Source organism: Pelobates fuscus, chromosome 6 (assembly GCF_036172605.1).
Source record: "Pelobates fuscus isolate aPelFus1 chromosome 6, aPelFus1.pri, whole genome shotgun sequence".
Taxonomy (NCBI): Eukaryota; Metazoa; Chordata; class Amphibia; order Anura; family Pelobatidae; genus Pelobates; species Pelobates fuscus.
Window position 1 is genome coordinate 125,261,991 of NC_086322.1, and position 24,442 is coordinate 125,286,432.

The window sequence follows — 24,442 nt, forward strand, 5'->3', positions numbered from 1 at the left end:
CATACAAAGTAGAGGTGGATAAATTAAAACGTTTGAGAAAAAAAAAACAGGAAAAATGTGCTGCCTCATAGTTTAACTTGAAAAGCCATAGTCTGAGTAGTGCGTTCAGGAATTGAATAGATGCAGGAGTTTTGGAAGAGAACAGTTAATGACATTCAAGATTGTTTCTCCACCTAGTGGACATAAAGAGGCTTGCCGGGATGGCATCTGCAAAGCCAACAGATGACGTAATGCTCTTGTTAACCATACAAAGAAGAATTCACTACAGTGAACTGTGCTTATTGCAAGATTTATGAGACAGAAGCTGAATTTTAAATTTACGGAATTTTGCAATATACAAAATGTGCTGCCAGTTTACTTATTGGTTAATTATATATTGCAGTGCAATTCACATTCACACATTATTAACATTAATGAATACTGTGAAATAAACATATTATTGCAATAATTTATTCGATTGATCTATACCAAATGATGCAGATATGGTAACACAGCAAACATCATATATTATTACTTTGACGCTCAGTATGTAACTTAACCTATAAACTTGATAAAGCACAGAAAGGTGCTTAGTTTAAATAAAATATAAGCAATAAACCACAGCGATGAACCAGAAAGTGTGCTGCCCAGGCAATTAAATATCCAGGTAAGTAAGTAATCTTGCTACCTGTGTAATGTGTAAGAATTTAGCACGGTCCAATTCGAATCGAACATGCAATGCTGTTACTAAAATTGTTCATAGTATTGGGTGTGGCATGGGTTTCAGTGAACAGAATATTCTACCATTGTGTGGTCTCCAGAAGTACGTATGACTACATCTGACTCGTTTCGCCAGAGAGGACATTTTCAGGATTGGTATTCAAACAAGGTTAATCTGTTTCTATACACCTAAGAATTCTAGACTACACCTACAGAAGGCACATACAGCATAACTATAATTTGAAAGTGTTCACGTGACGATAAAACACCAAAGTACGCTCTAATAGCCAACTCAAAGTGAACTATTATTTATGCTTATAATTTGATATTTTTTAATCCCTATTTTCACTTTATTTGGATTTCCATCAACTGAAAGCATGCGCTGGAGCAGACTAGATACGCTCCATATTAGTAATGAGACCATGTGATGACATGTACAGGAGCGCATTCAAAATTTTGCCTGGTAGGCATGTTGAGAATCCCAGGTATGATCTATAACTACCTCTGCATATTTTACAAATTATGTGAATAAAATAATCACAATGTGCAGGAACAGGCCAAAACATGTGCTTTTCTGATAGTGTAGACAAGTCTGCATGTTTCAAAGAAATATTTTTTCTGATTCTTCTCTCCTTATATACTTTTATTTAATTTCATACAAGGCGTTGAACTAGCAGACAATTAACAGAGCGTGAGATAAGAATGTGTAGCACAAATACTTTCTCTTGAAACAGATGTGTCACTTTCGGGGAATATATATATATATATATATACACACACACACACTACATACATACACATACACACAAACAAAATCCAAAGATGCTTGCACTCCTGGTAAAGATACTAATATTGCCCGGTGCTAATCCAGCACAATCAGGGGCGGACTGACCGGTCGGGCACTTCGGACATGGTCGGAGGGCCCGGCCGGGAGGGGGGCCCGCCATCAGGGGGCCCGGCCGCCCCTTTAAATGCTGCAGCCGCCTGAGCGCTCTCTTAAGAGAGCGCTCAGGCGGCTGCAGCTTCTCACCTCCCCTCCCCTGTAGCGCAGCCGAGCTGCACTCCAGTCCGCGGTGCCGGCCGGAGTGATAGGAAGAGAAAGGGAGGGGGGGGCAAAAAGATAAAGGGAGGGGAGGGGGGGCAAAAAGAGAGAGGGAGGGGAGGGAGTAAAAATAAAGGGGGGTAAAAAGAGAGAGGGGGTAAGAAGAGAGAGGGGGGTAAGAAGAGAGAGGGGGTAAGAAGAGAGAGGGGGTAAGAAGAGAGAGGGGGGTAAGAAGAGAGAGGGGGGTAAGAAGAGAGAGGGAGGGGGGGTAAGAAGAGAGAGGGAGGGGGGTAAGAAGAGAGGGGGTAAAAAGAAAGGGATGGGGAGTAAGAAGAGAGAGGGGGTAAGAAAAGAGGAGGGGGAGTAAGAAGGGGGTAAGAAGAGGGGGAGGGGGGAGTAAGAAGGGGGTAAGAAGAGGGGGAGGGGGGAGTAAGAAGGGGGTAAGAAGAGGGGGAGGGGGGAGTAAGAAGGGGGTAAGAAGAGGGGAAGGGGGAGTAAGAAGAGGGGGAGGGGGAGTAAGAAGAGGGGGAGGGAGGAGTAAGAGGAGGGCAATTGCCCCCTCCCCTGTCCGCAGGCACCGTGCGGGCAGCCGGCAGGGGAGGGAGGAAGAGAGGACCCGGGAGCTCAGCCTGCAGCTCCTCTGGATCCTTCTTGCACGAGCACAGATCGTTGCCACGGTTACCACGGCAACGTTACGGCTCTGGCGAAAGTAAACTCTAGCCCTGGAGCTACGGGCTAGAGTTCACTCTCAACACTGTGACCACCAGGGATTCCTGGTGGTTGCAGTGGTGAGAGTGAACTCTAGCCCCATAAACACACTACCCCCACACACCATACACACACACTGCCCCCCATACACCATACACATTTACACACATTGCCTCACACACACACATACACTGCCCACCCATACACACACAGCCCCCCATACTAACATTGCCACACACATACACAGCCCCCACATACACACATTGGCCCACACTACACCCCCTCACACACACTGCACCCCCTCACACACACTGCACCCCCTCACACACACTGCACCCCCTCACACACACTGCACCCCTTCACACACACACTGCACCCCTTCACACACACACTGCACCCCTTCACACACACTGCACCCCTTACACATTGCACCACTGCTCCTATACCCTACAACAGCCTCATATCCCAGCAGACCCCAGGTAAGTTGTCAAACTGTTCTTAAACGGTTTGACTACTTACTCTGGGAGGGGGGCCCGGCCCTCCTGGCACCATAACGACTACACAGAGCAGTAGTGGTTATTGTGCATGGATTATTTATTTAAATAATCTCCAAGTGCCCCAGTAGCCAGCAAGCCAGCCAGCCCACAGGCCAGTCAGCCAGCCCACAGGCTGGCCAGTCAGCCAGCCAGCCAGCCCACAGGCCACCAGTTAGGCTTACAGCCAGCAAGCCCACAGCCTGCCGGCAGTAGCCAGCAAGCCCACAGCCTGCCGGCAGTAGCCAGCAAGCCCACAGCCTGCCGGCAGTAGCCAGCAAGCCCACAGCCTGCCGGCAGTAGCCAGCAAGCCCACAGCCTGCCGGCAGTAGCCAGCAAGCCCACAGCCTGCCAGCCGCAGCCAGTAAGCCCACAGCCTTCCAGCAAGCCCACAGACTGCCAGCCAACAACAGTAATTAAGGTAAGAGGAGCCAACTTGGCCTAGGTATCAGCGAGCTATGTTGTGTTGCTATATTGTGAATAGGAACCAGAGTGTTGGAGAGACCCCCCTCCAGGCCCCATTAGACTCCATTGTAGTCTCTAATGGGACCTGGAGGAAATTCTTTCTAACACACTCTCTAAAGGACACTGAGATAGCCTCTGCTAGAATACTCCCCCCCCCCCTCCATGGCCCATTAGCCCTCAATTGTAGTCTCTACTGGGGCCTGGAGGCGACTGTTTCCAGCAGGGACACTGAGATTGCCTCTGTTAGAAAGAACCCCTTCCAAGCCTATTAGACTCCATTGTAGTCTCTAATAGGGCCTGGAGGGGATTCTTTCTAACACACTCTCTAAAGGACACCGAGATAGCCTCTGCTAGAAAGACCCCCCTCCATGGCCCATTAGCCCTCAATTGTAGTCTCTACTGGGGCCTTGAAGGGATTATTGCACTTTTGTTCCTTGTGTCTAAAGATTGTGTAGGGTGTGGCTGGAGGCGGTGCATGGAGGCGGGACATGGGTGGCGCTTGCTGCGGAGTATGGGTGGGGCCTGTAAGGGGGCCCTTGATTTATTTTGCCCGGGGGCCCTGAGGGTTCTCAGTCCGCCCCTGAGCGCAATGATGTAAATATTCCAATAAATGGATAGCACTCCAGGGTCTTTCAGATGAAAATAAAATTTTACTTTTAATTCATGTTAAAAATAAAAAAAATACATCAACGTTTTGGCTCTCCTCTGGAGCCTTCTTCAGGATGACAGACATGATGTCATATATATCCCTAGCCATCCTTGGTTTCATAGTGCACACACTCATTCACTAAACGGCGATTTCAAGCCCCACAGATTGTAATAGTTTTATTTAAAAACACCTTCTCTAGGGGCGGAGCCTGACTGTGGAGCTGATCAGACACACTTTCTGTGGGCTCCCAGGCCTGGGCCCGACAATCGACTGCAAACATGGGCAAAAAGCCTTGGATCGAACTTTAACCCACCTCATCTTACTCTGTTGAGGCTGGTGAATCGGGGGATACCCTTCAAGCCCACGTACCCATCAGAATGACCGAGCCGAGGCTTGGGGCCTACAACATGCAGGACATGGGAGAGACGGACGCTCTCCCAGCCCGTCAAGACAAGCTACACCCACGGTACCCGGCTCCCCCCCCCCACAGGACCGGCGGGGGTTATCCCGGTCCAACCAGCTCTGACCCACGCACCTCCGTGGTCTCTGGGGACTGGCACAAACCTTGGCCACCTACAATGCCTGCAAACGGATAGCCACTGTAACATGGCAGATGCACAGCCCAGCGAAATGCACGTCCCCCCAGAGACCCACTACGGCAGAACTACTGCGCCCCTATATTCCCGCTGGACCAAATTGCCCGACAAGCAGACCCCAGCCGCACAGGCCCACACGATGGCGGACGCCACGTGCGACTGCAATGGCGGCAGAGCGGTGACCGATACCATGAAGAGGCTAGACATAATCTTCGATGCCTTCTGGGCACAACTGGCACTCAGAGAGTGGCAGGCAAACACACAAGTGAACTTGCCCAGAGACTAACCCGCTCGTGCCGACCGCAGCCGCGCTGTCCCCCGCTCGGAGACAACCCCAAGATGGCGCCGTAATCGGAGACCTCATCCGCATACATGCAAACGTGGGCCCCAAACAGCACGGATAACGCAAAGGGTCAGGCGGATCCCTCCTCAGCCTCACACGGCACCGAATCTCGCCAGGCAACCACCCAAACGCAAACATCCATCAGGGTGCCAAAACCAGTCCACATCAAGGGGAGTTGCAGAGTCCAGGACCGGAGCACCAATTACTTACCGTAACACTACAGGTACCCACAGCGACGAGCGAACAGGCCCGACATATGACCTACCACAACTGGACTTTGCCTTCATCCAGCAGCCACCGAAACCAGCGACAGGGTCCCTGCCTATGCCCCAAAAAGCTGATTACTACCTTTCAGGATCTCTGTACTTCCCGTCATTGGGGGTAGGCTGAGCCGGACTTACCTTCTGCTGCACGAGTCACGCCAGAGCTACCAGATCTGCCGGACTCCTGTGGAGGCCACATTGCCCAAAGACATGGTTATGTTTAATATTTGCTTGGCCATTTGATTTAACCATTACTTTTGTTACAGACTCACATGCAACAGACCAACCTTGTGTAAGCCTGATGTCCCATAGCCTGGTTCCCCGGATTCCGGACAGGGACCTGCCTCAATCCACAGCCAGGAAAATTGGGACTTAACATCTGTTGTGGGGCGCTGGGGTGTTTTAGGGTCATCAGCTTAAAGCATAGCATGCTGTTTTTTCATACACAGCAAATACTTACTAAATCAGATGGGGTTGGGGCCCTTTTAAGGCGATTGAATGGCATAACTTCTCTTCTGTTTAATAAGGGAACTGACAACATGTGGTTAAATCTCCTGTTTCTTCAATGTGTTACTTTAATATATAGTTATTTCTTTCTTTCTTGACTCTAGAGCTTGTGACACTAATCTACTTATAAAAATGCGCTTAGCTACTTCTTAGACCACCTAACACATGTTAGTACCCGTGATTGCCTGCATAGAAATGCACATGTACCCTACTCATGCTGACTGCTATACCTCTGCGCAGCTTCCACTCCGTATTGTTCATACAAGTGTGGATATGACATATCTAACCAATATTACCTCTCATGGCGCTAGACGCATCTCTTACTCCTCTCCTACGCTTGTCTTAATTTTCAACAGCACATGACTAACAGGGTCTTTTATTTTGTCTAACTGACATGCAGCAAACCCAACCTGGACTCCAGGTTGTACTTGATTCACTGACTCTAATACCCTGGTAGCTATTAGTCACGAGAAAGTACCCTCTATTTCCCTATATCTAAACATGCCGGTGGACAACCATGCTCACACACACGCAGGTTAAATAGGTTAACTTTCTGCGCCAACCCCTACTATGTTTTACACCAGCTGACCGCCCTTTATGCTTCCTGGTGCCCCACACTCAGTTCAGCATTTACAGCACGCAATCACACAAAATATAATCACTGGAAGGAAGATCTGTAAACAACAAGACCTGATTTACTGCAGTGCAGAACTGGCATTTGGCCAGTACAACTTTGCCAACAGCTTGCTTAATAGAAGGTATAATACACCTTTGGGAAGAGTGCAAAAGCAACAGAGCAGGCCTTCTGTAGAATCCCTTTGCATTATTAAATATCCTGCTGGATGACTTTCACAACATCTTTTGGACAGACAAGGAGAATGAAGAGGTCCGCCTGACAATTAGTATGCGGACGCTTCTTCTCTCCCAAAATTGTGCTTCACTCGTACCATCTATCTTCACAGTTTATTCTGAAAGGGTTTTGTTTTATCTTCTTTGTGTACGCCCATTGCATGCTCCTGAGAATAAATGTTTTAAGAGATCTGTGCTGAAAGCTTCATGAAAGAGCATTCCAAAAAAAATAAAAATAAAGAAGAAATAAAATGTTCTGCTGCTTAATTATGTACCAGTATTAGTTTTTACTAATTAGAAGCAAAAAGAAAATATTTTTTTTTGATAATGAATATTACAGAGTGTAATATATAAGGATTTTTTTTTTTTTACAAGATAAACTGGGTTATTCAATAAAGCAAGAATTCAAAGTGAATGTTAAAGTCACTCAAAGCAAGGCGATAGGAGTCAGAAGGCTAAGTTACTTAGACAGACCAGATATGTGTTTAACACTGTTAAGACAACAGCCTAAGTATTAATGTGTATGAGAATATATTCAGCTAAGGTGGGCTGCGCCTGCAGGTCCACCCTTACTGAATTAGATCACCAGAGGGACCCTCCAGTAATGTCTCGGGACTTAACCCCTATATTGAAGATAGAAACAAAAAATTCAAAACGCTCTCACGCAAAATAGTTTTTGAGCGTGAAGCTTTAGAAATAGAAAATCATCTCACCTAACTTGCATCTTAACTGTGCGACAATTTGCACGACTTAATATGGTACCCTGATATTTAGATAATCCCCCTACATTGGCAAATGAATTAATAAAGCCAGATATTGAAAGGCTACTACTATCATGGTTTCCATATATCAGTCAGAGGTTTTGCCAACAGGCTTTGATAGTAAACACCTCTTTACTATTTGGTTAAGTGTATATTTAACACTGTTAACTATTTCTCCAGCTAAATGCTCACGCTCAAAAACGATTTAATTAATGTTTCCTTGTTAAAGGTTCTCAATGAAACTAGAATTCAAGAAGAACAAATGAGGTCAAACCAGCCAAGAATGACCTCAGAATCGATGAACAAGTTACTTTGCTTCACAAGTCTGCATAACCAGCAAGTATCTGCCCTTGAAATACCAGCTCTGCTAATTAAAAAAAAAAGATCAATTTTTTTGGCACATCCACTGTTCAAAGGAGAATGTGTTTTGTTGGCCGTTTTTTTTTTTTCACCAAACTAACTTTTATCACTGTGCTGAAGAAATTTTTTAATGTCGGGCTTCAAAATGCTCTGGCTAACCTTTTTTTATTTCAATAATATTTTTGGAAGCTACTCACTAGCGGTTTGTAGCTGTGGCATGGCTGCTATTGATATAGTCAGTAACTCCACTCATCATATCTGATAAATGGAACTGTAACTCACTACATAATCTATTTGGGGAAGGGAGGGGAGGGGGGTTATGAAATAAGAAAAATAAACTTTTCAGACAAGAATGAGAGGCTACTGATTGGTGAAACCTCTTCCTGATCTAAGCACACTGTCTGCTGCTTCTGCAGTAAATATTATTTTATTATTAATATTATTTTCCCTTTTACTTCATGTATTTATAATGCATTATGTATAAAATGCATAAAAATTACCTTTTGGTTTAAAGCCTATGGCACCTGACAAAGAATGATAAAAATTTCAATACACTAATACCACTTCGCAAAACACCCAATGAAAAGTGACATGAAGGCTGCCATGGTAGATACACAAGCTACATCCCCAAATAACAAAAACAGTTATTAATGGTCTAAAATAAAAAAATACCCTTAGCAATAAAACATTTTACAAGCATATTATACAAGTATGCACTTGCAACAATTCTAAAAATATGCACTGCACTACTGGAAATTCCTGACAGAAACAAGTTATTGATTTCGTGATAGGATATGAAACAGAAAACAAAAGTAAAAAAATAAAAAAAAATAAACTATAATGGCATTTATAACAAAGACTCGGGAAATATCTGAAACGTGTCAGTTCTTTACAAGAAATGGAGCCTGGGGGCGCGGCCTGACTTCTATTCAGATGGTTGTGCTTTGATAGAGCTCCTCGCTTACCTTCCAAAATGGCTGGATTTATTTTCGTTCTCATTACAAGATTGATAAAGACTTACTTATTTATGACTTGGCTGGTCCACCTCAGAGAAGTTGATAGCTATATTTTCCAATGTACTAACTGAATACTATACTCGACACATTGCAGTCTAGTGAGTGCATCTGACGGGAGAGATGATCGTTTTCATGGCCTGGAGCAATCTGAGCCCCAGTGTAGTCATTCTTGTGCCCTGTCCCCTCCCCACTTTGGACTGGTGGGGGTGATTCCAGTCTACTCCTTGGAGGCCCTACTGCTGTACCAAGACTATGGGTTTTGCTGTGAGATTAATTCGATACAGTGTACCAAAATGGCGGACGCTGCGTGCTAATGGGACTACAGCAGTAAGTAAGCTAACACTATGGCCAAGCTACACAAAGTCTTTGCGGATTTCTGTATAAAGCTGAATGACTGTGCCAGCCTACTCAACAGGGGGTGAGTTGCTACTCATCCATGAAATTACCGCTGGGAATCCCATGTGAATCAGTAGCTTCAGACCTAGAATGGGCCTGGAAATGCAAGCAACAACCGAATCACCTCAAGTTAGAAAAGGCTGAGTACAGCCCGCCATCAGGCCTCAGTTCCTAGGGTTCACATCTCAGAAGACTGGGATAGTAGGGGTGACATCAAAACAAATCACTAGGACTATCTCACCACCTCAATTGGAAAGCAAATAAATCTTCACTTGGGCTACCGTGCTTGAAGAATAGCATTCCTAAGCGGGACTATGTATTGTCCCAGGAGGGTACAGGATAAAATAGGTTCTGGGACTAGGACCACTGACACCTTGTCACTCATATCTAATTATAAAACAAGAATCAATGCAGAGCAACCATTTAAATGTATTGAATTTTATATTAGTTATGCCTTTTATTAATCCTCTGAGTATTGTTCACTAATAGACCATCACAGGGGCCTCCTGGGTGGATTATTATACGGACTACTCGACTGAACACACGTCTTACTACACAATATAAAATAGTGTGCGCAGATAACAACTACTCATGTAAACACTGCAAAAAAAGAAGGAGAAATAGAGCCTGAAGAATAATACGGTTCTAGCTTTGCTTGACAACTGAGAAAACTAATTATTGTATTCCAGTTGGGATACAGATTTCGAGTAAATTGGTATGTCACACCAGGGAGATAAGAATTACTGATAAGGTCCAAAGCAACTGAACAGTTACTCCAGAAACATAAGCGCTATAAAAAAAAATTTAAACAAAATTTAAAAAAAGCGGAGCATTTATTGCAAACAGAAGATTACCATGTTCAAAACTCCATAGCTAGATTGGAGTGCTAAACTAACTTCTTCATTCAAGTAAAAAAATTAACTAACATACCGAAAGAATGATATTCAACAATTTAATAAAAATGTCACCTGAATCGTGTATTAAAGAAGCAAATACAAGGAACCAAGTTCCAGTAAGTATGAAAAGCTCTGGGCTGAGGTTCAGAGGAAATGACTGCAGTACTACTTAAATTAAAGGGGCAAGAAAAACATAAAGCAGATGTATTAGGATTAATACAATTCTCTGTCTGACCCTATGATTTAATGAAGTTCTCACAGAAGCAGTAGCTTGTAAAGAGAATCAATTAAACATAGACAAGCTGACAGTGAGGTGTCTAGGCATGTACTTGTACTGTATTTGTGCAAAAAAAAAAAAAGTGATTACTTGTGTCTATTCAAAAAACAGTGGTTCAAGAAAGAACTACAAAGAGGCTGGGTAAGGAAAGAAAAATCTAGACCGAGAGTGACAGCAGGAAACTCCTGCTGCTATGTGAGCTAAAATACCCAAAACTTGCCAAGCATCAACCGTGTCATTATCTCCAACAGATGGACAGCATCAAGTAACCATATAGATAGATAAAGGACCAATGGCTATGAGGCTTTTTTGCTACACAACAAATAGTAGTGGAATTGGAAACCAAATTGCAAAACCTAGGCCAAAATAAATGCTTTTGAAAAGTCTCCAACTCCACTGTAGTCACAGTTTGGCAATTTAACCTGAATTTGGCAATTATGTTTTCAATTCACTACAATTTGGTGTTAAATAAAACAAGCAATTCGTCCACTATTTACAATTATTCAAAGGACAGTAATTTACAGCACATAAATGACAAACAATGACACACCTGGAATTAGCTAAGTAGTATATAGGGAGGTGCAGATGGCCTTATGCGGTGGGAGATCATGTAAATCTCAGTTTAAAAACCTGTATAATTTGACCGCGTGAAAACGGTAGCGGGACAGAGCCTGCAGCAAAAAATTGCTTCTACAAAGTACTGATAGATGTGACTTGTTATACAAGTTGTGCTTCTACTGTATACTTAGTAGCAAAGTTAGTTCTCCAGTTGCATTGATATAATCTGAGCATTGACAAATAAACCAAATATATATTTATTGAATTATTTATATGATTAACAGAACAATTTCACATACAATGCATTATGGATTGGTCAGTGGTTCCTGGATTTGCCATGCCAATACAAGTAACATTACTAAAGTTCTCTCCATTAAAATTGACTTTATCATTTTACAATGCAAAATAAACCAACATAGAAAATTCACATAGATCATATAATATGCTGGATATAACAACATTCAGTACATGTATGGCAGTATCCATTTATATTCACACAATGGAAAATATGCACTTAAGACAGGGATCTGTACCTTGTAAATGTTTAGTGGAAGAAATGGAAAATACAGTCTAACATTTATCTTGCTGATCACATAGGTTCCCAGCAGGCAGAGCAGCACAAAGAATTCTGTAGCCAGTGTGAAATTTACTTGAGTTTTATTTAGTCTTCAGCTATATGCATTGAGTCGAAAGTGAGATAGTTATTTCACCATGCAGGGTTATTTATAGAGAGCAATGGTGGTGGCAACATGGCAAAATGAGGAGCAATAAACTCTTCTTTGGTTTCGTTTAGATATTTTAACCAGGATATCCCTTTGTGACGGTAGTCACCATCACCTGGAGTTTCCTACGGACACTTTATGATGTGTTTTAATTATGGTCTTCTCCATCCCTTTATAAGTATGTCATTATGTTATTATAAGTTGCAGTATGTCATCTATTATGATTGGTTTTTTTGTATTTGATTGAAGTTTTCACAGCAATCTAGTTGTAATGAGCATATGGGCGAGTCCAGAGTAAAAACAAAGCTGTGTATCTTAGTTCCTTTTCGAACTGTGTTTCCTGTGTGGATTTGTAGGGATCTCATTAACAAAGTCTTCAGACCTGCTAGCTAGCTGCACGATTGCTCTAGCCCGGAGGTCAAAATAGAGCTTGGCCTGAGAGCCGCAAGTGTCTTTTTAAAGACAGGAGCAATCACTATAAGCAGAGCTGCAGGAGAATAGGCAGAGGGGACAATACCTGCCTAGAAGAAGAGAGCTACAGTCTGGTTGGGTGGAAGAGTTCCAGAGACCCCCAGTCAAGCTTCGGCGACTGGGGCTGAATTGTTCCAGGCTTCTTCCCTAGCGGCTAGGAAGCGGACTGGGCAGAGGTACTTGGTCAGAGTACTAGAGCTCCATCACACCCTATATATACCAGGCCATCAATGTTAGTGGTATTTGATTGGCAGAAAAAAGGGGTGTGATGAAATATAATCATAGAAATACTTCTGCTGTAACTTATACCAAATCCAATGCAGCATGAACTTGCTGGTGTATGATACAAAACCTTTTAAATCAGTAGTTAAGAATGTTACTGGCGTGAATAAAAGTATATGATTAAAAAAAAGAAAATTAGTTATCATTAAAATCATTTTCACACAATTGCACTCAACAATCAAAAGAAAGTATCATTAAATAAATGACAGCTGACAGGTAGGCTGACATGTGAAGAGGTGGGATGTGTATTTTATACCCACTCAAATATGGCTAATGAACTAATGAAATTTGCAACCCTGTATAAGTGTGCATGCTTTCACTCTTCAGCTAGAAATACTGACTTTCTGTCCTGCCCTGTCCATGTGTAAACACACATACACAATAATGTCAAGAAGAGTAACCACCCACCCCACAAGGGTAGAAAATGCACCCTGTCATGTATTGCAGTAAATCGATCCATTAAAAACGCGCAGTTCAGTTTTCAACTGAATAAAACCATTAGGTGTAGTGTTGGAAAGCTGAAAACCAACAAGGACATGGAATCAGTCTTTATTTTTTACACATATATTTGTTTAGCATCTAACTGTATTAAATTGGTGGCTACTTTAATGTCTGCAAAAAAATAATACCAAAGAACACAGAAATGGTAATGTGCACTTATATACTAGCTAGCTTAAGAGGTAGCAGTATACAGACTGAAAAAATATTTAAAGAAATGTATTTACAGAAACTTGCCCAAATTTATCAAATTCGATGATAAAGGACATGTCAACAACTGGGTGGGAGGTAGGAGTTGATGGAATATGGGCAACGGCTACTGTAAAACCCACAAAGTAAACACGATGGCAACTGTCAAGCTTTCTAAAGAATTATATCAGACAAGGAAAGGAGAAACAAAGAAAAGTTAAAGCAAACATTTGAAAATTATAAATAAAACATATTTAATCCAAGATGAAATCAGATTCTGGCAGCATTCACTTGACTGTTTCCAGGGGAATTACTTAAAAAAGAACAGCATGTGCTACTCACATAGAAACTGCAAGAGGGATGGTGCCCATAAATCACAACTCACCAACTGGAATAGACAGACAGGGTTACCAGTAAATGCCACAAACTTACATCCTCATACATTAACAATGCTTCCCCTGCATTCTTTAAACATATTTTAACATGGTGTGGATGGTGGGGACTAGGTAATGGCATGGACAGCCATTTTGTGGAAGTCAAAAGGACAGATTATTGCTTTGCATGATAGTGTAATAAACTATATGAAACTATTTACAGGACAAATTATTTCCCTATACTCTATGAAGATAATGAATCTATACATACTGCTTCAAGGGTGGTTTCTTGATCACCACGGTAAAGTTGAATGTATTCCATGGCCTCCCCAATCACCACACCTGAAAATCAATGAATCTTAATAGAAAGCTGTACCTTCCAACCCCCAGATAATCTGAGGCTGCCACTCCTGATGAATGGCTAAATATCCCACTACACACTGTTCCAAACTTGTCTGACAGCATTCCAAGAAGACTGAAACTGTTCTGAGGACAAAGAGTGGCCTTACTCGTTAATATAAATACATTGTCAGGAGGTCCCCTTACTTAATGCACCACATGTAATCATCATTAACTTTTTCTACAATGGCCTCACACAGGAAGACTAAAAAGTTCAGCTGATTTTACAAGTCAATAAACCATTAGCAGCAGCAATAGTAAAAAAACCAAAAAACAAAACCTGCAGCACTGGGATACAAATGTAACCTGGATTAGACACAGTTCTGCATCTGAATGGAAATTACACTATGGGGGAGATATATCGAGGTTTTCTGTTCTACAAAGTGGAGCAAAATGTAATATGGGAGGAATCAACAATATAACGTCTGCAGCTTTCATTGGTTTCCATGGATTGTTCCACTTTCGCTACTTAATAGCAGCCTGGAAAATATCAAGAAGTATCGTTTCTACAGCTGGCAACACAATGACCTATTTCTTTTCTTTACTGACAACAGAGCCACTTGTAATGCATTATTATTATTACTGGTATTTATATAGTGCTAGCATATTCCGTAGCGCTTTACAATATTATCAAAGAGGGAGATTTAAAAATAAATGAGACAATTACAAAAAATTGCAGGAACAATAGGTTCAAACAAGTTTACAGTCTATATACAGGACGTGGGGCATAAAAACCCAACAGGACAGAAGGTGGAGTGAAGCAGAGCTGGAGGAGAAAATAGAGTGCTGCCCTTTAGGATAGAGCAAGCGACAGGTATGTGAGGTAGAGGTTACTCTGGGAGGCCATAAGCTTTCTTAAAGAGATGAGTTTTCAGGCACTTTTTAAACGATTGAAGACTAGGGGAGAGCTTGATGGTTGTAGGCAGGCTATTCCAAAGGAAAGTAGCAACCCGCGAGAAGTCCTGCAAGCGTGAGTTGACTGAACGCGTGCGAGCAGCAGACAGGAGAAGGTCATGGGCAGAGCCATGACCGAGAAGAGGTATACCGGCAGATCAGTGAAGAAACATAGGAGGGACTAGAATTGGTAATTGATTTATAGGTGTGGATTAGTACCTTGAATTGACTCCTATAGGATACAGGAAGCCAATGTAAGGACTGACAGAGGGGAGAGGTGTGAGAGGAGCAATAGGAGAGGAAAATCAGTCTAGCTGCAGCATTCATTATAGACTGTAGCGGGGCAATACGACTTGTGGTAAGACCTATTAGGAGAGAGTTACAATAATCCATGCAAGAGATTACTAGAGCATGGACAAGCTCTTTAGTAGCATCTTGTGTAAGAAAGGGGTGGATGTGGGTTATGTTTTTAAGGTGTAATCTACAGGATTTGGTAACAGACTCGATGTAAGGCTCAAATGTGAGGCCAGAACCAAGTATAACGCCAAGACAGCGCGCTTGCATGGATGGACTAATGTGGGTACCACTCACTTGAAGGGAGAGCGAAAGAGGGGGGTCAATATCAGGGGGAGGAAAGACAAGGAGTTCAATTTTAGAGGGATTGAGTTTCAAAAAGCAGGAGGACATCCAATCAGAGATGCAAGAAAGGCAAGCAGTGACACTTTGCAGGACAGCAGGTGAGAGGACCGGGGAGGAGAGGTATATCTGATGTCATCAGCGTACAAGTGGTATTGGAATCCAAAAGAAGTAATACGTTTGCCAAGAGAGGCAGTAGAAAGAGAAAATAGAAGAGCCTTGGGGGACTCCCAACAGAGATAGGATGAAGGGAGGAGGTATCATTAGAAAAGGAGACACTGAATGAGCGTTGGGACATATAGGAGGAAAACCAAGAGAGGACAGTGTCACAGAGACCGAAGAGTTTGGATTAGGAGAACATGGTCAACAGTGTCAAAGGCAGCAGAGAGGTCAAGAAGAATTAGTATGGAGTAGTGTCCTCTGGCTTTAGCTGGGATTAGGTTGTTAGTGACTTTAATAAGAACAGTCTCAGTAGAGTGGAGGGGGCAGAAGCAAGACTGAAGAGGGTCAAGGAGAGAGTTGGAATTGAGGAAACAAGTCAGACGGGTAAAAAGTCTTTCCAGAAGCTTTGAGGAAAAAGGGAGCAGGGATAGGGGACAATAGTTAGAAGGGGAGGACGGGTCAAGAGATTTTTTTTTTTTTTAACCCCTTAAGGACACATGACGTGTGTGACACGTCATGATTCCCTTTTATTCCAGAACTTTGGTCCTTAAGGGGTTAAGATGGGTACTACAGTAACATGTTTAAAGGCAGCTGGGACAACATCAGAAAAGAGAGAGAGCAGTTGAAGATGTGTCTTAAGGAAGGCACAAGACAAGAGGAGAGAGATCTGATAAGGTGAGACTGGACAGGATTAAGCGGGCAAGTGGTGGGTCGAGAGGAAAGGAGAAGCGCAGCCACCTCTTGATCAGTAGCCTGGGAGAAAGTCTAAAGGGAAGGAAAGGCATGGCCTAGGTGTGGCTGAGAAAGAGAGGGGCATGGTGGTGAGAATTATTTGCTTAGCTGTTCAATCATGTCAGTAAAGTAGCATGCAAAGCTATCGGCTGTAAGGTTAGTTTGGGTGAGTCCACAGTAGGGCACAGAAGGGAGTTAAAGGTATTAAAAAGATGCCTGGAATTGCCGGAGCATAAGCTAATGAGGGAGGAAAAGTATGACTGTTTGGCAAGGGCAAGGGCTGTGCTGTATGAATGCAATATGAATTTGTACTGGAGGAAGTCAGACTGGGTACGTGACTTCCTCCAGCAGCGTTCAGCATAACAGGAGCATCTCTGCAGGTAGCAAGTTGATTTAGTTTGCCACAGTTGGGGGGAGTGTTCTCCTCAAGGAGCATGTTTGGAGTGGGGCTGTAGCATCCAGGGCAGAGTTGAGGGTAGTGTTATATGAGGAGATAGCCAGTGAGGGACAGGAGAAAGTAGGGATGGATAGAAGGTTGGAATCAATATTAGCTGATAGCTGCTGGAGGTCAATATAATTCAGATTTCTTCTTAGTTGAATGGGGTTAGGTTGAGGATGATGGGTAGAGGCTAATGACAGCAAATGATAAGAGGTAGTGATCTGAGAGAGGAAATGGAGTGTTGCAGAGATTAAAGATTGTACATTCACGAGAGAAAACAAGATCAAGGGTATTGCCAGCTACAAGTATGTCCCATCTAGGCAGCCCAGGTGCTCTGTGAGTAGAGGCGCATTGGGGCGTTAGGCACCGGCCCTCTAGCTAAGCCATGCCCTTTACTTTAAGCTCCGCCTCCTTCTGAAGGCCCTCAGAGCTCCTGGAAGGCTGGCTGGGCTGGAAGGTGAGCACACACAGGGGACGAGAGGCTACATTAGGGCACAGGAGGGGAAGGGGCTAAAAATGGCAAAGCAGTGGGGTTGCATAAGGGCATAGGAGGGGAGGGGGCTAAGAGGGCACAGGAAGGGAGGGGAGGGACCAAAAGAAGGGCATAGGAGGGGAGGGGGCTAAGAGGGCACAGGAAGGATGGGGAGGGACCAAAAGAAGAGCACAGGAGGGGAGGTGGCTAAAGATGGCACAGAAGGGGAGAAAGGCTAAAGAAGGCACAGGAGGAAAGGGGGACTACATAAGGGCACAGGAGGGGAGAGGGGCTACAGAGTGCACAGAAGGGGGGCTACATAAGCGGACAGGAGGAGTGAGGGGCTAAAGAGTGCACAGGAGGGGAGAAGAGCTACATAAGGTGACAGGAGGGTAGAGGGGCTAAAAAGGGCACAGAAGGGGAGATGGAGGGGAAGGGGCTAAAGAGACAAGCAGAGATGCTGGGGGAGAAAGGAGCACAGATGGGACAAAGACACAAAGAGGGGCTGAGGGGAGACAGACACACAGAGGGGCTGGGGGGACAAAGACACACAGAGGGGCTGGGGGGACAAAGACACACAGAGGGGCTGGGGGGACAAAGACACACAGAGGGGCTGGGGGACAAAGACACACAGAGGGGCTGGGGGGACAAAGACACACAGAGGGGCTGGGGGGACAAAGACACACAGAGGGGCTGGGGGGACAAAGACACACAGAGGGGCTGGGGAAGAGGAACATATAAGCACTTGGGGGCAAAGAGAGACAGAGGGGCTGGGGAAGGGGAAGGGAAAAAAAAAAGACACAAATTGGCTGGGAGAGAAAGACGCACAAATCGGCAGGGAGAGAAAGAGACACACAAAGGGGCTGTGGGAGACAAAGACACACAGAAGGGTTGCGGGGATGAACAGACACACAGAAGGGAGAAGAAAAAAAAGACACACAAAGGGCTTAGAAATAGATGCCTGCTGGCGGAAGAAAGAGGCCAGTCACAGTTGCCAGCGCCAGCCTGCATGGCAACCAGCCACAGCAGCCAGCCTGCATGGCAACCAGCCACAGCAGCCTGCCAGCCAGCCAGCCACAGCAGCCTGCCAGCCAGCCAGCCACAGCAGCCTGCCAGCCAGCCGGCCCCAGCAGCCTGCCAGCCAGCCGGCCCCAGCACGGCAGCCAGCCGGCCCCAGCACGGCAGCCAGCCGGCCCCAGCACGGCAGCCAGCCGGCCCCAGCACGGCAGCCAGCCGGCCCCAGCACGGCAGCCAGCCGGCCCCAGCACGGCAGCCAGCCGGCCCCAGCACGGCAGCCAGCCGGCCCCAGCACGGCAGCCAGCCGGCCCCAGCACGGCAGCCAGCCGGCCCCAGCACGGCAGCCAGCCGGCCCCAGCACGGCAGCCAGCCGGCCCCAGCACGGCAGCCAGCCGGCCCCAGCACGGCAGCCAGCCGGCCACAGCACGGCAGCCAGCCGGCCACAGCACGGCAGCCAGCCGGCCACAGCACGGCAGCCAGCCGGCCACAGCACGGCAGCCAACGCTCACTCACTGTGACCAGTGCTTACCAGCCCGAATAGCTTAGCTCTAATCTTCTTCTGCAACTGGTGATCATACTGAAATGTCTACTAGGACCCCTCTGCTGGAGAGAATCCCCAGTGATGCCAGAAATTACATCACTGGAACCATGCTTGAACCTGGAAGCTCAGCCACAATGATTTAAATGGCTGTCTGAAGCACTAACTATAAGTGCTGCATACACATGAGGTCAACAGACATGTTTTGTTTTGTAGCTAATGTGCAACAGACATGTTTTGTATTTTTTGCACAGAATTTATCTTTAGCAGATCGAAACATGGTTCCAGGCTGCCAAACCCGGGGTGTAACTGACCAATCGGCACTAAATTGCACTTTGCTCTGCATGTGCAGTGTTTCAAGCAGAAATGCTACACGTACATACTACGACCACCATGACGTGGTCAAAGTGGTCATGGTGGCTGGAGTAACTATTTAAGTAGTCATTGAAATATTTAAATTACATTTTTCTACCTACCTTGCATAAGTCTCCAATGAGCTTAAAGCATATGCTTGTTTATATGTCTATATATTTTAGCTATTTCTGTGTTTTGAAATCCATACTGCATTTATTTATTATGTAATGTAAAAGATACATAACATTGAAAAAAAACTGAAGTACCAACATAAACAAACATGTTCTCATTCCGTGTCCATTAAAAAAGGATGCATACAGATCTCATGCTAGATTCAGGTTGTGTGTTTGTACGTCTATTAAAAAAAAAAAAATACAGATTTGCAGGCTTCTTTAAAAGTGCATCGTGGAAGGTATGCTAAGAATGTGTGGCCTGTGTTTATTGTAAGAAATACCAAAACATTCTGACAAGTAATTTCAAACCTAACATGAAAGCTTGACAGCTTATTATATGCAAGAGAAAAATCAAAATGTCAATTAAAGGGGGGGGGGGGGATCACTTACTAGTACAAGACTTCATTAGCTTCATGTCGTTCGTATCGGACGGTTTCACACATCAATCTGAAATAAAAAGACAGAACATCAGCAATTCCTTGCCACAGATAACAGTGAATCATCCAAACCTGTTAGATGTTGGTCAAATAAAGTATAAGCAGTTTCCACCCCTTTGTGTGAGTTATTATAACACATGCTTTGATGGTTCTGCCTAAAGATCTGCACACACATTCATATACTATAGGTTGCAGACATGCTTAACAGACCACTACATCTCAACGAAGTGCAATGGCACTGTACCCTTAACCCTGTAATGTTTTTAAGAAATTGCAATGCTTACATTGCAGGGTTAAGTTCACCTCTAGTGGCTGCCATACTAATTGATTGTAATGTTTGAAGGTTTGTGAAAGTTTGAATACGTGCGTACTCTAGGGGGTGAATTGGATTGGACCTTTAAGGAGGTAGCAGTGGAGGGGAGGTCAGCAGCACCGATGGAGCCTTCAGACAAGGTGAGCAAAACTTCATTTTTTATATATTTTATATAACTATGCCTACAGGTTGAGACATGAACACTATAGCATTAGGAATATGAATCTCCCCCACTCCCTTCCCCCATAAGCAATGAATTGCAGTGAATTACAAAACTTATTACAAAATAGCTGATTTGGAAAAATCTTCCAACTCACCTATAGCAACAGCTTGGCTGCTTTAGTCTAAACTTTGCAATCTGGTTTGATGCTCTCTGTTTGTTCACTAAACCCTAAAGTGTTAAGAGTATGAACGCAAAGCAACATAACAGGCTGCAAAGAGGATGCTACTTGCAGTCACTTTAAATGTAGCCTAATGACAGCTAATCCTAGCTTGGATATTTTCCTTAACAATTAAGTAATTTCACAAACTGCAGTCTAACACAACGGAGTACTGAACGGCCCTGACATTTCAAACTCTTAAAACTGCAGCTGCTTCTTTAAATGGCTCATTTATTTTACTACATATATCCATTGGCTTTAAAATGCAGCTACTCCCACGCAACCCAACACCCAGTTATGGCAGTGAGTGCAGAGTGGGGATCGCGTGACTTCTTATGCAACAAAGAGAAGCTGTAGGTTTAATATTATTCCACGTCTTCAATAGCTGTTTGCATATTGTTCAAAATATACAATAACATACATACATAGCATACATAATTTAGCACAGGCATGGCAGGAATTAACAATTTACAAGTAAACAAAGTAATTTAGCTATAGGGTTCATTATATGCCCAGGAGCAGATAGGAGATTGGTGGATAGCAGCGAGTCCATACATTTCTCTTTTCTTAAGTTTATTATAACTTTGACCCCATGTGACAGAACACAGTTCAAAGTAAAATGTGCAAGCTACTATATAGATTTCTATGAGACAGTATGAACAGCCGATGACCATATTATTATTATTACTATTGCTATTTGTAAAGCGCCAACATATTCAGCAGTGATGTACAATCGGGGACTGGAGACACATAAGGACCATAACCACCTATACTGCTATTCATTGACTGTGGTGGAAGTAGCACCATGACCACTGTCATTACAACTGCAAAAAATATGCAAGATGAACACTGGCAAACAATACAGGCTTGAAAATGTGATAAGGAATTGGGTTGTCATTAGGGGACAAACAATAAGCTTTACACCATCATTATCCTCTTTGTAATTGTGACCTGTAACTACCAAACTATACCAACACCATGGACATGAAAAGCAATATCTGTCCCATGTATCAAATATAGGTGCTGTTGCAATTAAAGATGAAAGAGGGAAATTATGACTGAACAAACAAATAGCAAAATAAAAAAAATTCAAAACTGCCATGGTTATTATATGTCAAAATAAAAATAAAATGGCTTAATCCTTAATGAAAGAAACAAAACACTGGTCCTATATACTAGGACCTTATGAGATTATTTCAAAGGTAAAGAAAAATATTAACATGATTTGAGACAAGTTTATTGATTTAAAAAAAAGTGGCTAAACCCCTTCTATTCTATAAACAGTGGTAATGTGTATACCCAAGAGTAGTTGTTATTATGTCCAGATGACCCAATAGTATTACAGAAATGGAAGTACAAGAATGTTCAATGGAGAAGGAACAGTAGCCGGTAGGTAAGCCTTTAGAGACAATAAACCATATATACACTTTCTGTGTTCCAAAAACACTACACAGGGCCATAAACATGAAACTCCCCTCCTCCAAAAAAAGAGAATATCTAGTACTAAGCAGGGATAGGGTATATAAGGAATGTAAACCCCTAGAAATACCCCCTTGGGCGTTTGGTTTTTAGTATGTGTATGTTCATCCCCACACCATGGGTAGCGTTTTATTTCTCACAGTCTAGTTGTAGGCGTAAGCTTTATTATGCAGAGGTATTAGAGTGTAGGAATTAGTAGCAAGTAGGTTTGGGTGATTTTTGTTTGGCTAACTGTGTTTCTAGGAGTTTTACCTCCTATATAACTTATTCCTGATTAGCATTAGGTATCCCCTTTCTTTTTTTATTTTATTTTTTATTTTATTTGCGCATGAAATGACAGCAAGCATTCTCTCTATCTCCCATTGTTCTATGTCTAATAGCAGTTCTGAGTTTTTGGTATGTAAGTAACCCCCTTCTCTACTATGGTCTGCTTAGGTAGGACTTGTAGTATAATTCCTGCAATTGTTACAGATTTGTAGGCTGTATACCAATTTATTTCTCTAGATTATTTTTTATTCCTTTTACCCAGTATATATCAGTATTTGCTTTTTTATTCCCAAACCTCTATCTACATCGATCCCCTTATACTTATTTTCATCTGCGACCATTAGTCCCTTGAGTTTATGGCTATGTGCAATTTTAGGAACACAGAAAATAGATGCATGGCTTATTCCCACTTACAGGACCACTATAGGCACCCAGACCACTTCAGCTCAATGAAGTGGTCTGGGTGCCAGGTTCCTCTAGTTTTAACCCTGCGGCTGAAAACATAGCAGTTTCAGAGAAACTGCTATGTTTACACGGAGGGTATCCCGGCCTCTAGTGGCAGTCTCACTGACTGCCGCTAGAGGCGCTTCCACAATTCTCATTGTGAAAAATCACAGTGAGAAGACGCTGGACGTCCATAGGAAAGCATTGAGTAATGCTTTCCTATAGGTGGTTTGAATGCGCGCGCGGGGCAGGGGGTTAATGTTTTTCTTTATCCTGAATCCAATTAGCATCTAGTTTATAGGACTAGTACTTTGCTTTTTACATACACTATATTTGGGTTAAAACCTGTATTTGAGATTGGGAAGTGGTGACTGTCTTTTCCACAACCCCTTCACTCAGTTAAGGATAATTGTTTATGGATATTTATTTGCTTTTGTTGTTAATAATCCGTAATGGGTTAAAGAAGCAAAATATTTGTTTAAACATTAATGCCATTTTAATGATCTTCTCACACCTTGTAACATATCTTATAAGAGCAATGTCATGCTAAACAATCAATGTTTTCTTATTTTATGTTCTAAATAATAAAATCGAACAATAAACAATGTATTATAAATAGATTTATAACACTATCTATTTGAATGTATTTTCAGCTTATGAGCACTCCCTGCCTTTAACCCCTTAAGGTGACATGTCATGATTCCCTTTTATTACAGAAGTTTGGTCCTTAAGGGGTTAAAGGGACACTGTAGGCACTCAGACCACATCATCTCATTGAAATGGTCTGCGTGCTGTGTCCAGGGCCAGATTAAGAGCTTAGTGGGCCTGGTGCTGACAATTATGATAGGCCTAATTACAAAATCTTATTGACCAAAAGCACTAAAACAGCCCTACCTCCCAAGCATTATGTATCTGATGGAGATGGTGCTGGAGGGAAACTCATAGGATGCAGCTATGAGAAAACACATATTCTATGCTAATCTCACACTTTAATCTTTCAAGTAAATCCATACCCCCTAACAGCAATGTCCAGTAAAGCAGGAAGTCTATGGATGGGTAAAAGGGTGGGCCACTGACGCAAATCACATAACCAGAACTGCCGAAAGTGGCGAACATACCCAAAAAGGGGGCATGTCTGTGTCCCCATGTCTCCCAGTCCCTTAGTGTCTGTGTCCCAATGTCCCTAGGACACTAGGGGACATTGAGACACTGTGAGACCTGGGGACACGGAGATACTAGGGAACACTGGGAGACCTGGGGACACTGGGAGACATGGGGCATGAGACACTGTGATACATAGGGGATACTGTGATATATAGGGGACACAGACACTTGGTGGCACTGTGAGACATGGGGACACTGGGAGACTAGGGGACATTGAAACACTAATAGACATGAGGCACTGACACTCTGATACATAGGGGATACTGTGATATATAGGGGACACTGGAGACTTGATAAAGACCTGGGTACAGGTCGAAATGTTGCGGTGTCCAATAAACTTGCTTAAATCTATCACAGTGAGTGCCTGAGATTTTTTTTCTTTTATACTAGGGGACACAGACACTTGGAGACACAGAAACATTGGAACACTGGCTGGGAGACATGGGGACACAGAGACTAGGGGCCACTGTTTCCCTAGTGTCTCAGGGTCCCCATGTCCCCCAGTGTCCCAATGTCTCAGTGTCCCCAAGTCTCTCACGGTCCCCATGTCTCACAGTTTCCCCTAGTGTCTCAATGTCCCCAGGTCTCCAAGTGCCCCCTAGAGTCTCAGTGTGACCAAGTGTCCCTATGTCTCCCAGTGTCCCCAAGTCTCTCACCGACACCATCTTTCACAGTTTCCCCTAGTGTC

At 43.6% G+C, this 24,442-nt stretch overlaps 1 protein-coding gene across 8 annotated transcripts in view; it reads right to left on the bottom strand.

Moving 5' to 3' along the window:
• The window catches only part of RAPGEF2 (Rap guanine nucleotide exchange factor 2), a 274,085-nt gene that overhangs the window by 150,582 nt on the left and 99,061 nt on the right, over nt 1–24,442 (bottom strand). For all 8 annotated transcript variants that reach the window (XM_063458215.1, XM_063458218.1, XM_063458220.1 and 5 more), the window contains exon 3: nt 19,661–19,717. In XM_063458215.1, coding sequence (XP_063314285.1) covers nt 19,661–19,717 — 57 coding nt within the window. The remainder of the gene's footprint in view (nt 1–19,660; nt 19,718–24,442) is intronic.